This window comes from Coffea arabica, chromosome 3e (assembly GCF_036785885.1).
Source record: "Coffea arabica cultivar ET-39 chromosome 3e, Coffea Arabica ET-39 HiFi, whole genome shotgun sequence".
NCBI lineage: Eukaryota > Viridiplantae > Streptophyta > Magnoliopsida > Gentianales > Rubiaceae > Coffea > Coffea arabica.
Genome location: NC_092315.1, coordinates 22356438 through 22370551, shown reverse-complemented (window position 1 = coordinate 22370551; position 14114 = coordinate 22356438). Strand labels below are relative to the sequence as shown.

The window sequence follows — 14114 nt, the reverse complement described above, 5'->3', positions numbered from 1 at the left end:
TCCAAATGACAAGATTCTATGAGTTGATCATCACTTACCTCTTTGGTGTGCAAAAACCAGAAATTTTGGTCTCCCCTTTGGCCAAGAAAAACCGTGAAAGCTTCCCCTTTTTATAGCTCAATATGATCCTCTAGTGTAGAGCTAAGTGCTGTGAAAATTTGGTAGGATTTAGTTGAGGATTGTGCAAGAATTTGGAGATGGAAAAATTTGAGAAACCTTGGTTGTTTTTGCTGCTTGGGTGCCGGCTGAAATGAGCATGAGAGAGGGTAAGTTTGGTTCAAATTTGGCTTCCTAAGGAAGCTTCATTTGTGTGGCTAGAATTGGTGCAAAAGTCAACTCTTCTACCGCGCACACTCTCGCGCGTTTCGTGCTCGATTCCTCTCGCGTTTGTTTTACTAGTGCATTAAACCTCTATTGCACTTATGTACATATAAATATTATTCACTCTTAATCATCCCAAAATAATAGTCTAAAGTCCCTCAATTAAAATCGCGCGTGTGAAAACGCGTACCACCAATTTAAGCGAGATAACGCGGAACTTTCGAGAAATTCCTATAACGATTGTACTACTAACTATCACTTGAATATTTAAACATAAAATTACCAATTTTAGGACTTATGTACAGTCTCCAATTTTCCAACCTCATTGTCCTCGATTCAATCATATACTCCAATCGCGTATTTACTATTTTCACTTAACGAGTTTTTGAAAATTAAATTTTGAAACGAGTCACTTTAAGAATATAACTAAGCCATAGACCCCTTTAATTAGGTCTAAAAAGGTTAGAAAATAATAATCGGAGCAAATGGCCAAGTAAATAATTAAATGAGCTAAAATTTGATGTAAAAATAGATAAATTTTTATGAGTCTTTACATGAGTCGAGTATTAAATCCTCAATTAACCTTTCTTGATCTACCATTGATCATTATTAACTCTCCAATATTAATACACTTCCGATTCAAGTATAGTCTCGAAAGACGTGCACTCGTTGTTCCGAACTAAACGAATTTTCGAAAAGTGAATTTTCCAACAAAACGCTTTAAAAATATAAAAGAGGCGTTGTTCCATTTAAATAGATTTTAAATGGTCGAAATAAATAATTCGGAGAAAATGAATAAATAAATATTTAAGTAAACTTGTAATATTCGATAAACAAGAAAATTTTCGGGTCCTCACACACTGCCTTTCGCACTCCTAATGGAATTTATTGCTACAATGTGATGTCGTTTGGCTTGAAAAATACTGAAGCAACATTTCAAAGGGCAATACAAAAATTTTTTGATGATATGCTCCATAAAAATGTGGAGTGTTACGTCGATGATCTTGTGATAAAATCAAAGAAGCAAGAAGATCATATTTAAAACTTTCAAAGAGATTTTCAACGCCTTCGGAGATACCAACTAAAGATGAATCCTTTGAAGTGCGCATTCGGAGTCACTTCTGGCAAGTTTCTCGGTTTCATCGTTCATTAGCGAGGAATAGAGGTCGATCGATCTAAAATTGATGCCATTGTGTATATGCCTGAACCGCGAAATATCCATGAATTGAAGAGCCTTCAAGGAAAGTTGGCTTACATCCGAAGGTTTATCTCTAATTTGGCTGGACAATGCCAACCTTTCAGTCGACTGATGAAAAAAAGGGTACCCTTCGAGTGGGATGAAACTTGTAGAAATGCTTTTACAAGCATTAAAATGTATCTCATGAATCCCCCTATGTTAGCTGCACCAATTTCTGGTAAACCATTGATCCTCTATATTTCTGCTCAAGAACGATCGGTTGGGGCCTTACTTGCTCAGGAAAATGATGAAGGTAAGGAGAATGCGCTATATTATTTGAGTCGGATGATGACATCTAATGAGTTGAATTATTCACCCGTCGAGAAGTTGTGTTTGGCGCTTATATTTACCATCCAGAAGTTGAAACATTATTTTCAATCACACACTGTCCGACTCATATCCAAGTCTAACCCCATTAAGTATATCATGGCAAAAGTTGTGTTGTCTGACCGGCTTGCGAGATGGTACCTTCAGTTTCAACAATTCGATATTATTTATGTACCTGCGAAGGCTGTCAAAGGACAAATATTGACAGACTTTCTAGCCGATCATCTCATGTCTGCCGAGTGGGAATTGACTGATGAACTCCTCGATGAAGAAGTGTTTATGGTTGAATCTCCGTGGTCATTGTATTTCGATGGAGCTGCTCACCGCGATGGAGTTGGTGCGGGAGTTATCTTTTATACTCCTGAAACAGATATACTGCCGTATTCTTTCACTTTAACACGTCGGTATTCAAATAATGTGGCCGAATATCAGACGTTAATTCTCGATCTTGAAACGGCTGTAGACATGAAGCAGTTGCATCTTAGAGTATATGATGATTCAAAATTAGTGGTAAATCAACTTTTTGGTATTTATGATGTCAAGAAACCTGAATTGATCCCATATTATAAGTACGTAAGACAACTCGTGGGATATCTGGACAATGTCACTATAGAACACATCCCTAAAAATTTCAACCAACAAGCTGACTCTTTGGCAAGGGTGGCGTCCATGATCACTCTACCTTTTTATCGAAATCAAATGTCAATATGCCAAAATTGGGTCATACCTCCGATGTTCGATGAAGAAGATAATGGTGAAGAAGAAAATGCTTATCATATTTTTGTCCATGAGATTGAAAAGGAGGATTGGCGTCATCTTATTATGGATTACCTTAATCATGGAAAGTTACCAGAAGATCCCAAGAAAAGGGTTGATATACGTTGTTGAACGCCACGCTTCATTTACTACAAAGGGACGCTTTACCGAAAATCATTTGATGGAGTGTTTCTACGATGTCTTGGAGAAGATAAGGCCATGCAAGCAATGGAGGAGGCTCACTATGAGATATGTAGTGCTCATCAATCTGGTTCGAAATTACACTTTCGCATTAAAAGAATGGGATACTACTGACCAATGATGGTGAAAGACTGCATCGACTTTGCTAGAAGATATCAAGCTTGTCAATTCCATGGCAATTTCATCCATCAACCTCCTGAACCATTGCACTCAACTGTGGCTTCTTAGCCGTTCGATGCATGGAATTTGGATATAGTTGGACCACTTTCAAAATCTTCAAGTGGACATATCTTCATTTTGGCAGCTACAGATTATTTCTCAAAGTGGGCTGAAGCAGTTTCGCTAAGAGAGATAAAAAAGGAGAATGTAGTGGATTTCATTCGTTTGCACATCATTTATCGGTATGGAGTCCCACGTTATATTATCACCAATACTGGTAAACCTTTTTGCAATGTAGCAATGAATAAGTTTTGCGAAAAGTTTCATTTCAAACAATACAATTCGTCCATGTATTACGCTGCCACAAATGGACTTGTTAAAGCATTCAACAAAATATTATGTAATCTGTTGAAGAAAATCGTGGATAAATCGAAAAGGGATTAGCATGTTCGAATTGGAGAAGCGCTTGGGGCATACAAAACTATTTTTCAAACTCCCACGCAAGAAATCCCATATGCGTTTGTTTACGGTGTTGAAGCTATTCTTCCACTTGAGTGTCAAATACCTTCGCTAAGAATTGCAATTCAAGAAGAGCTCGGTGAAGAAAATAATGTTCGTCTTCGCCTTGAGGAGTTAGAAACACTTGACTAAAAGAGATTGGAAACGCAATAACGAATTGAGTGCTATCATGCCTGCATTTCAAAAGCATTCAATAAGCATGTCCGGCCACGCTTTTTCCAAATTGAAGAGTTAGTACTCGCTGTTCGGAGACCGATCATTCTCACTCATGGCGGACAAAGGAAGTTTACTCCTAAGTGGGATGGTCCATATGTTGTTCGAGAAGTGTATACGAATGGTTCATATAAATTGGTTGCTGAGAATGGATTAAGGGTTGGCCCTATCAACGGCAAATACCTGAAAAGGTACTATGCATGATCGGAATAGCTTATTACTCCTAACCCGCATGAGCTAAAACTGTGGATGACAACCACCAATAGTGTAGTATGTGGTTAAACTGCTGAAACACTCCACAAAATCTAAGATGGTAAACAAATAGATATTCCTGACCCCCATGAGGTTAAAATGTGAACGGCAGGAACTACGTGTGACTTGATTCCCTTTTGGGATACGTAGGCAGCTTAGAGGGTGACTTCTAAGTTCAGTTACACCTCCTAAACCAAACCCTCTTTCTTTATAAAAAAAAATCTTTTTTTTTTCTTTGAAATAAAATGCTAAATTTAAAAGCTCTTTTCTCTTAAAAACAATAAAGAGATAAGAAATGAAAAGCATTTTATTATTCATAAAAAAAATTCATTACATGAGGAAAAGAAAAAAGAAAAAATTCAGAAAAAAAACATGGTGAAAAGTCTAAATGTCAAATTTGTAGTCCACTACAGTTATTCTACATGATTCCAGTGCAGACTTCATGCTTTCAAGTTCCTTCACTACGTCATCAGTCAAGATGCTAGTATTTTCAATAGAAGAGAGCTCATCATGTGCTTGACTTATCTCAGTCTGTATCTCTTTGAAGGTTTCGTGCTTTTGGTCGATGGTTGAGCTGATTTCTAGGCCCTGTTTCTCCAAATTGATAAGTTCCTGTTGCAGAACTTTCTTCCTGTCTTCAATGGACTGTAACTTTTCTTCAAGACTTTGCAAATGACAAGTTAGTTCTTCCTTTTTTGCCTTGACTCTCCCGAGTTGGGCAGTCACTTTGGAAAGGAGTTCTGCATGTGTTTCTTTACTCATCTTTTCCCATGATGAAGATGCCAAAATATCATATGCCTCCGCCTTGGAAAACAATTCTATCAGATAGTCTTTTAAAGGGAGGCCATTCGTAGGATCCGTCATTGCAATTTCTGCAATAATTTTCTCCGCGCACTCTTTTAAAGAAGAGATATGCTCAATAGGAGTGTCAAGAATCTGCTCACAAAAATTCATCCATAAACTTTGCAAGTATTTCTTTCGATGCGTTTGGATCAATTTTTGCCCGTGAAATTATGAGACCAATGCTACTTTAGGTCTTTTCCGGATCTCATACGAACTAGTCAGCTCCTTCTTATGCATTGATGAGATATCTCCACTGGGGGCAAGTTGTTTTGGAATACTGATAACGATTTCGTCACCTTTCTTGTTTGGAATTGCATCATCAGTTTCAAGTTCAATTGGTGAATTGGTACCAACAATTTCTTGACGGAATTGAAAAAATAAGGGCTGAAAAAAAAGAAGGAAAAGGTTACAAAAAAAAAGAGGAAAAAAAAGAAGGAAAAAAAGGGATTACAAAAAGGGAAAAGAAAGAAAAATGGAGAGATGATTACCTTAAGGGGCGACACTCTAACCAACGGTGGTGTGAAGGAAACCTCCTCCAAATCAGAAGATGTCCTCTTCTTCGATCGGTTCTAATGACGGTCTTGACTACTACTACAGCTCGCCAACGAACGGGTTCCTCCTTGGGTAGATCCGATGCCCTGAACTTGAGTCTCTTCCTTTTCTATAGCCTCGATAGAATCACGATCGTCCACCGTTTCAATTTCGACATCTTCTTCTATGTGAGTCACGGATAAGAATTTTGAAACTTTGGGCGGCGTCTTCTTTGTTGGAATCACTGGTTGTGCCTCTTTGATGGCCTGTCGAGAGTCTTTGGAAAACTTATTTTTTGTGACAATATTTTTTGAGGGACTGCTAATAATTTTGTTCTTCCGCAAGGTGGATGAGGTAAGACCCGTTACAATCTCTATAGCTACATTATGATGCACTAACTCATTGGCGGAGGTAACCTTACCCTTCTTCGATGATTGCTGAGGGATCTTAACGGTAAATTTAAAGGAAGTTGAAAAGACACTATTTGACCGAGTTGACCACCAGACGTCATAGTTTTTTGTGATCAATGGATGCTTCCTGTGCGTGGGTATAGTCATCCGAGATTGCGTCTGTATGCGAACTGAGGAATCTCATAGTTGAATAGCCTCACCCAAGGTATAAGTGTGAGTGATCTCTTTCAAGTTGTTGGGAATGTCCTGACAAAAGCCTAATTGTCTGCTAAACTTGCAAGGATTATATTTTTCAATAATGAAAGTATTGTCCTTACGTAGAGTTAAATGGCAAGAACGTTGACTAATGAAGTAACTCGTGAGTCTTGATGATAAGGATCCATCATCGATCAACATTTTTTCTTCATTCTCAGTCCAGCACAGTTTGGAAAGCATCAAGGATTCACCTCTTTGAAGATTTCCTCAACTTCTGATTTACTATAAAATATTACCATTTTCTCGCCATTAAATCTTGTCATGCGCGCGTGGTGGCTACTCACTTGATTATTTTCATAATACACATCAAAGTATTGGCCGATCCAAGCGTAGACATAATGGATGGAAAAAGTTACCCCGCATTCTCCAAGGTTAGGGGCGTAGACGATCTCCCTCAACCCATGATATATACTCGCAAGAACGGGGATTACAAGGCAAAATCTTTTCCCTGTGGCTATTAAGCATGCAACCTTGAAAACACTTGGGCGAATACGTTCGACCTTTTTGCTTGGCAAAAGGAACTTGCAAATCCAACACGCTATGAATGTCGCAATATAAGTTTCCTTTTTCAAAGATTCTGGGATGTTCAATGCATCAAAAGGGACGTCGAAATCCTTGGTATCGGCAAGATCATAAGGCTCTACGCCTCCAGAAGGGTTATAGGTCATCTTTGGTTTAGATGTGGTCTTTCTTCTATTCGCCCTGCTCGGAGGAACCTTATACTTAGCCTTCCCTTTGAACCAGAAGCGAATCCAGTCTTTCATCCATACTCTTTGGCCATTCGTCCAGAGGTGGTAGTAAGCCAAAAGGAGATACCTGTAGCTTTCGGGGAGAAGTGGCTTCCCTTCTTTATCACGAGTGAGAAGTTCCTGTGTTGAAGGAACAACTTCATCAAAGAACGAGCCATCAATTGAAAGGCCACCAAGTCGATAAAGCTCCCAAAGTGTGATGGATAACTCCCCAACGGGCGTATGGAGTGTATTTGTCGAGAGACACCAATATTTGAAGAAAGCTCGCAAGATATTTTCACAGCGGTCGTAAGAGTATCTCGACGCGTAGACAGCTTCAAATATGCCAGTACGTGTGAGCACTTCTTTATGTCTTCCAAGGATGTCCTCGACCCACTCCCAATAATGAGAAGTGAAGCACGCCTCGCCAAAGAAGGACGAAGCAATCTTCCATGTAGTGTTGTCCATATTGAATCCCACGAACGGAAGCATGAATTTGGCTATTTCTAAATCTCCATTATAAAGTGACGAGTTCAAGACGACCACTTCTTCTTTCCTCGACGTAGTGGAGAAAATCGATGGTGCTACCACTTCCTTAGTCCACTTGCTAGTCCAATCTTTGGGATGAAAGCATCCTTCAAGGGGTATAAAAGAATCAGCAAAGGTGTCGATCGCTGGCTTGTTCACATATAATGACAAACTTTTTGATTGAGACCCTCCCCTCTTATCCGTTAATGAAATATGGGGCAACGGCGTGGTGTAGTCTTTAATTTGCATGGTTTCTGAAATTTTGAAAAAAAAAATCAGGTGCTAAAAAATAAGAAGAGGAAAAAAAAAATTTCTTACAAACTTTTGGTAATTAGATTACCTAAGTGACTGTCTTTTGTCAAGATCCCGAATTTGATTCTCAAACTCGTCGATGGCTTTTTGCAAGAGGGCGAGTCTACAATGATTGAAGTCCAAAGCATTAACGAGTAATACTTAGCTAATGGGAAATAAGTGAGCCAAATATGATGTTGAAGATTGAACTTGAATTGGAATCACGTTACAAGACTATATTATCCTATAGGTTCAAGACACAACAGGCTCAGCATGCAAATCTGAAGTATTAGTCATACTAGATGCAACAAAGTGCATACAAACTCCAAATATTAGTCATACTCAAAGTAGCAAAGTGAATTAAAATAAGCACGCAAGCCATTAGTATAGGAATGTGTGAATACCTACGAACAAGGGTTTGGGATAATTATTTTCAAATTGTAGTGGTGGCAGTGGCTAAATCTTGCAATGGCTTACGTCCGACGGCGTAGCAAGTTGAAGATGACACGATAGGAGTAGTTTGCAAAGAATAGGTAGCAGCAGCTCGATGGTACCAGCACGAAGAAAAAAGGGAGAGAGTTGGCTCTTGTCTCGATTGTGAGTAAACTGATGCATCGGTCCTGGGTATTTATAATTGATGTACGCCGCACGTCCAAGAAGAATCGAGATTGAAGAAGGTTCTAATTTGAATCCGACTAGATCTCTGCTCCTACGGAAATTCAATAAACAAGCTTGCGATTGGTTCGTCCAGATGTAGTTCTCTTTTGAAAGTTGACCTCTTATCTATTGAGTCACCACCGAAATATTTCCCAAATTCCCAGAGATTGAAGTGGATGGAATTCACAAAGGGCAAGAATTCTTGTGCATGTGGTAGACTAACAGAAGGAAAGCTAAATGGTAGAATCCGGCCTCGAGACTTACGGGACTTTCCTAATCATCATCAACATCAAATATTACTTGGAATTCATATGCTACTTGGAATCTGGCCTCGGGACTTACGGGACTTTCCTAATCATCATCAGCATCAAATACTACTTGGAATTCATATGCTATTTGGAATCTGGCCTCGGAACTTACGGGACTTGTACATGCATTTGATGATTGGGGCGGTGGTGGGATTTAAATGTTTTGCATGGCTACATGGTATGAATTAATCAAAGACCCATGGCTATATTGATGCTTAAATCTTAGCCTTGCGGCATTCAAATCAAATTGGAAAAAAAGAGAGAAAAAAATGGAAAGAATGTCGAAACTTGTCCGTTCAAATCTTGCTTCAATCTTCAGCATTCGCGAACAAGTTTCGAGGGGGCATTTGTAGACAATGAAATTTTAATTAATTTTTAAAATTACCATTGGTCTATAAATTATTTTTGTGGCTTATTTCTATCCAATCGGGTATTGTTGTATGTCATGTACACTCGAAAAATTGGTTATTAAATGGCCAATTATACTTTGTCACGTGTCAAATTGAGGTATCCCAATCAATTGAAATTACTGGGATGTCTCCGCCAATCAAATCATATCATGTCACATGTCTATTGGATAAATATCTAAGTATTTATTTCTTATTAAAGGGATAATATTTAGAGTTGTTCAATCTAAGTATATTTCTTATATACTGCAATAGTTTGTCCAGTCAAATGACGCCACGTCACGTGTCCCCACGAGTCAGGCCAATCGAGGAATTACTTATCTCTTTATTAATAAATATAAAATGAAGAGATAATATTTAACTGGCACAGTCCTAATGTGACTGCATGTCTTGCAAGATAAGTAAGGTGGTATAAGGCCTGGTGCAACCCAATGAGTACAAACAATTTCACAATGATGCACAAAGATATATCAAATTTAAGCACAATAAAGAAAACTTAATTAAAGAGAAAAGATAAGAAATGCAAACCAAATATCAATCCAATAGCCTCTTCAATAGATGGCGATGCTAACCAAGATGTACAAGTGAAGGCTCACTCCTTCCTCACCCCAAACACACTTTGGTTGAGCCAAGGAGTTTTACAACTATTCTAGTTAACCCTCAACAACCTACACTTGAAAGATCACTCACCCAAATAAGAACTATTTTATACAAATGAGGCAACCTTCACCAAGGTTTTACCACTCCAAGTGATAGGTTCACCTTCACCAAGGTTTTACTCCTCTTAGAGAGTAACCTTCACTTGAGCAACCTCACAACCCAACTTCCCCAACCCCTTATACAACCAACAAAGAATCTTTCTTCTCAAAAATCTCACTTGTAAGCTTGTATTTTGTGTTGGCAAAAGTCCCTTGTCTTCTTGTGCTTTGGGGTATTTATAGAAGGTGAGAAATGGCTTCAAAAGGCTCTCTAACGGTCAAATATTAAATGCTGTCAAAACTAGCCGTTGGCCTGTCGGACGTCCGAACCACCTGTCGAACGTCCGAACCCTGCGTCCAAACCACCTGTCGGACGTCCGAACCCTGCGTCCGAACGTTGACAGAGAGTCATCAAATCTTTGCGAAATTTCTCGGACGTCCGATGCGATCGATGTGCGTCCGAGGCGTGCGTCCGATCCTTCCGGACGTCCGATGCTTCCTCACGAGCGTCCGACAGAGTTTCCTTCTTGATGTTCTTCATCCTTTCGGACGTCCGATAGCGTCCGACATGAGTGCCCTGTTTTTGCTTCTTCTTTTATGCCACAAGAATCTGTTCTAACAAATTACTCACATAAAAACATTAACCCAAATCTACATATTGGTTTGTTAATCATCAAAACCAAGGATTTATCGACCAAGGTCAACAGGTGGTATACAGGTCTTCAACCTCTACCTCATACCACAGCTATAAATAGGGGTCTCTTTACCAAGTCAAGGACACAAACGCACATTCAGAGGCATCTCATACGCTCAAGTATTGAGGCTCCAAGCTATGAAGATCTGGGTCTTCAAGCTCTTCAGGTCTTCTATATATCAAGGCTTGAGCCTTCAAATATTTTCAAGTTCTTCAAATCTTCCATATCAAGATTTGAAGAAGTCGGTGGTTGACCCAAGAACAAACTGCGAAGCCCTTGGATTGGCGTTCGAAGAGAAGAATCGAAGGAAGCTCTGTATAAGTTTGAGAAAATTCCAGAGATTGTACCCACATAATCTTCCAAATTTATATATTACATATTTGTCGTGTATTTCTTTTTTCCTTGTCGTTTTGCAGACTTGAAATTTTAATCGCGTACACCCATTATCACTGTATTTGTTCATTTTAGTATCGGAGGCACTTAGCAGGGAAATTAATCACTTAATCATGGTCGGGAAGATAGCGTGCTACAGTTTGCCACGCGGTTGTTTGTAGGTCTCCCACCTATGCTTTGCGAATAACTTTATGATCTTTACTAGAGTTGACCGGAAATCGTTGCAAGGTTTGATGGACTTCCTAACTCTATATGAGAGAGGGTCTGGTCAAAAGATGAATAAGGCAAAGAGTTTTTTTGCAGTCTCTGCTAAGTGCTCCAGGGTTAAAGTAAGGTCAATATCGTCATTTGCCGGTATGGCTAGCAAGCATCCTCCAATTGACTACTTGGGCTACAAACTTGTCAAAGGGAGAGTAAAATCGACACAATTCCAGCCTTTGATTGACAAGCTCAACAAACGTCTCGCTAGATGGAAGGGAAAGCTCTTAACTATTGGCGGGAGGATGATTTTAATTAAGCATGTGCTGGTAGCCATACCATTGCACAATTTACTAACCCAGGAACCCCCGAAGCAGGTTCTGCATAGGTTAGAGCAACTAATGTCGAGGTTTTTCTGGGGAACAATAGATGGAGACCCTAAATGACATTGGCTTTCTTGGGACAGATTATGCTATCCGGTAGAGGAAAACGGCCTTGGATTTCGGAGGCTAGAAGATATTTAACAGGCTTTTAGGTGCAAGCTCTGGTGGAAATTCTGGACTAGGAACTCTTTTTGGGCTCAGTTTATGGCTTCAAAATATGCCAACAATTTAGATCATGTGCCTTTAGTCACTTTCCGCCGCTCTGGCTCTTGGGTATGGCAGAGGATACTGTGAGCTAGGAACATAGTGGAAGAGAATACGTGCCTTCTTGTTCGTGATGGATTGTCATCTTTTTGGTTTGAGAATTGGTTGGGCGAGGGGCCTCTTGCTACCAATTTGTTAGACTTCCCTCATTTGCAAGTTAGAATCTTAGACTTTTGACTTCATGGGGGGAGGCACCTTGACGCATCGCAACCACACATTTCTAGGGCACAAGAGACTACCATACACTAGGGTTTTTATCCAATGACTTGACGGGTGTGCTGGGGTGGTGTCCAGTCGCTTCAGGTCATTTTTCTGTCTCATCCACTTTTGAAATTATTCGACAAAGGAAGTCGACAATGGTCTCCTGGCAGTATATTTGGAGTGCTCAGATTCCTTTGTGAATCTCAATTTTAATGTGGAGGCTGCTGAACAATGCTCTCTCGCTGGCAAAAATTCTCGAATGCCTGGGCTTTAATATGCCCTCGAAATATCCCTTTTGCTCAAGCAGTGAAATGGTGGACCATCTCTTCTCCGCCTATTCCCTTGCTGAGGTAGTTTGGGGTTTCTTTGAATAGCTACTGGATCTTCCAAGCACATGGCATGGTAACATTCTCATTCGGCTGCAGAACTTTTGGGTTAATGCATCAAGTTCCTCTGTTATGGGTTGCCTCATACAGGTTTTACCGTCAATAGTTTGTTAGGGTATCTGGAAGGCATGGAACCTCCAAGTCTTTGAAGGTGTGGTACTCCCATCTTCCCACTTCTGTCGCCGGATTCTTACTGAAATTCAGGCGGTCTTGATTGCGTGGCCTCTGACCCGCAGTCAGGAATCTGATGTGAGGCTCCTTGCTGCAGGGGTAGTCTCCTCTCTTATCCCGACAAAGCCTAGGATGCTTAAGCTTTTGACCTAGCAGGCTCCACCGCACGCTCTTCTTAAATTAAACGTCAACGGATCTTCACTCAGGAATCCTGGACCATCAGGTGGAGGTGGAATACTCTGGGATCACTTCGACTATGTGAAAGCTACTACGTTTTCTACATTTTACAGCTCCTGTGCCAATTTGGAGGCTGAGGCATGGGCTTTACTCGAGGCATTACAGGTTTGTATGACTCTTGGCTACATGAAGGTTTTGGTCGAAATGGACTCCAAGTTTCTACTAGATGTGGTCCTTTGTCAAGCAGCGTGTCCGTGACGCATTGACCAAGTTATTCGCCATATCTAGGCAGCCTCTCGCTATCACCATTTCCATTTTGACCATGGTTACCAGGAGGTTAATTCAACGGTTGACGCCCTTGCTTGTCTCGCTAGCACCAGCCAACTCTCCTCTTCTTTTCGCTCTCATGAACTACCACCGCTTGTTAGGGGAATGGTTGCACCAGATAGGGCGCAATTTCCTTATTTAAGATCCTCATGAGTTGTATCTTTTTATGAATAAATAAAATAGAGTTTTATTTAAAAAAACTAACAATTTAAAATGAAAATAATCCAAAAATTACACACACGCTTTTTCCTTCAATATTCATGGGATATAGAATGTAACACAATTTAAAGTAATTTTAATCAAGTTATTGAAAAATATGGACACATGTTGAAGTCAAGATTTATATAATAATTAGAAAAGTGGAAAGATAGTGAAGTTTACAAGAAGATCAACCGCACACTAGTACAATAAACAAACAAATTCAAAGAAATAAAATATGTTGAATATATCACAAGATTGAGTTCGAATGACATCACAATAGTAATCACATGGTTTTCCCATGGCCTTTCATAAAAAAATAAGAATTAAAAAAAAGAATATAGTAGACCACCAAGGTTCTAATTTTATAATATGAAAAAATAACTCTAGTTTGGAAGATTAGATGTGGCCTAACAACCCCTTTCTTCTCTTGCTAATGAATATGAACTTGTCAACTAAAGTAGCCATTGCACCGCAAAGATTTAAGGTTCAACTAAAACTGATGAAACCATCCAAGAGTAGGTAAAGCACTTATAGTAAGAAGCACTTGAAACATAGAGGAGTTACAAGCAAATTGATGAAAATTTGTAGTAATGTATTGGTTGCCAAAAAAAATTCACTATATGTACAAGAGTAAAACACATTATGCCTAGAAAAGAGCAGCAACAATTACACCCTATTCTAACAAGTTCATCAAGAACCATAACATCACTAGGAAATGGATATACAAGGAAGACCTCATTAAAAAGTCCAATCTAGAAACATAATCAACTTAACAAAGAATATATATATATATAATTAATTAATTAAAATGAGAGTGCTTTAGAGTAAAAGAATTACAATATAAGAAAAAAATGGTAAAAACTCAAAACCAAATCAATAAGTTATGAAAATAATAGATAAATGAATTTAAGAGAGGGAAGAAGAAGGTAAGCTATTCAATTAATTAGAGAGATAAGAAAATGAATAATTGGTGAATAATAGACCCAACAAAATCATTGAAAATACATGGGATTTACTAGTTGAGATAATATTGGCATTTGGATAAATATCGCTCTGGAAAGAAGATTATTGCTCTGG

At 39.1% G+C, this 14114-nt stretch overlaps 1 protein-coding gene across 1 annotated transcript; it reads left to right on the top strand.

Annotated features, from left to right (window-relative positions):
- The first annotated feature begins 1519 nt into the window (after nucleotides 1-1519).
- Nucleotides 1520-2773, top strand: LOC140038446 (uncharacterized). Its single transcript, XM_072083804.1, has one exon. It carries the CDS (start codon nucleotides 1520-1522, stop codon nucleotides 2771-2773), a length of 1254 nt encoding a protein of 417 aa, XP_071939905.1.
- The last annotated feature ends 11341 nt before the right edge of the window (nucleotides 2774-14114 follow it).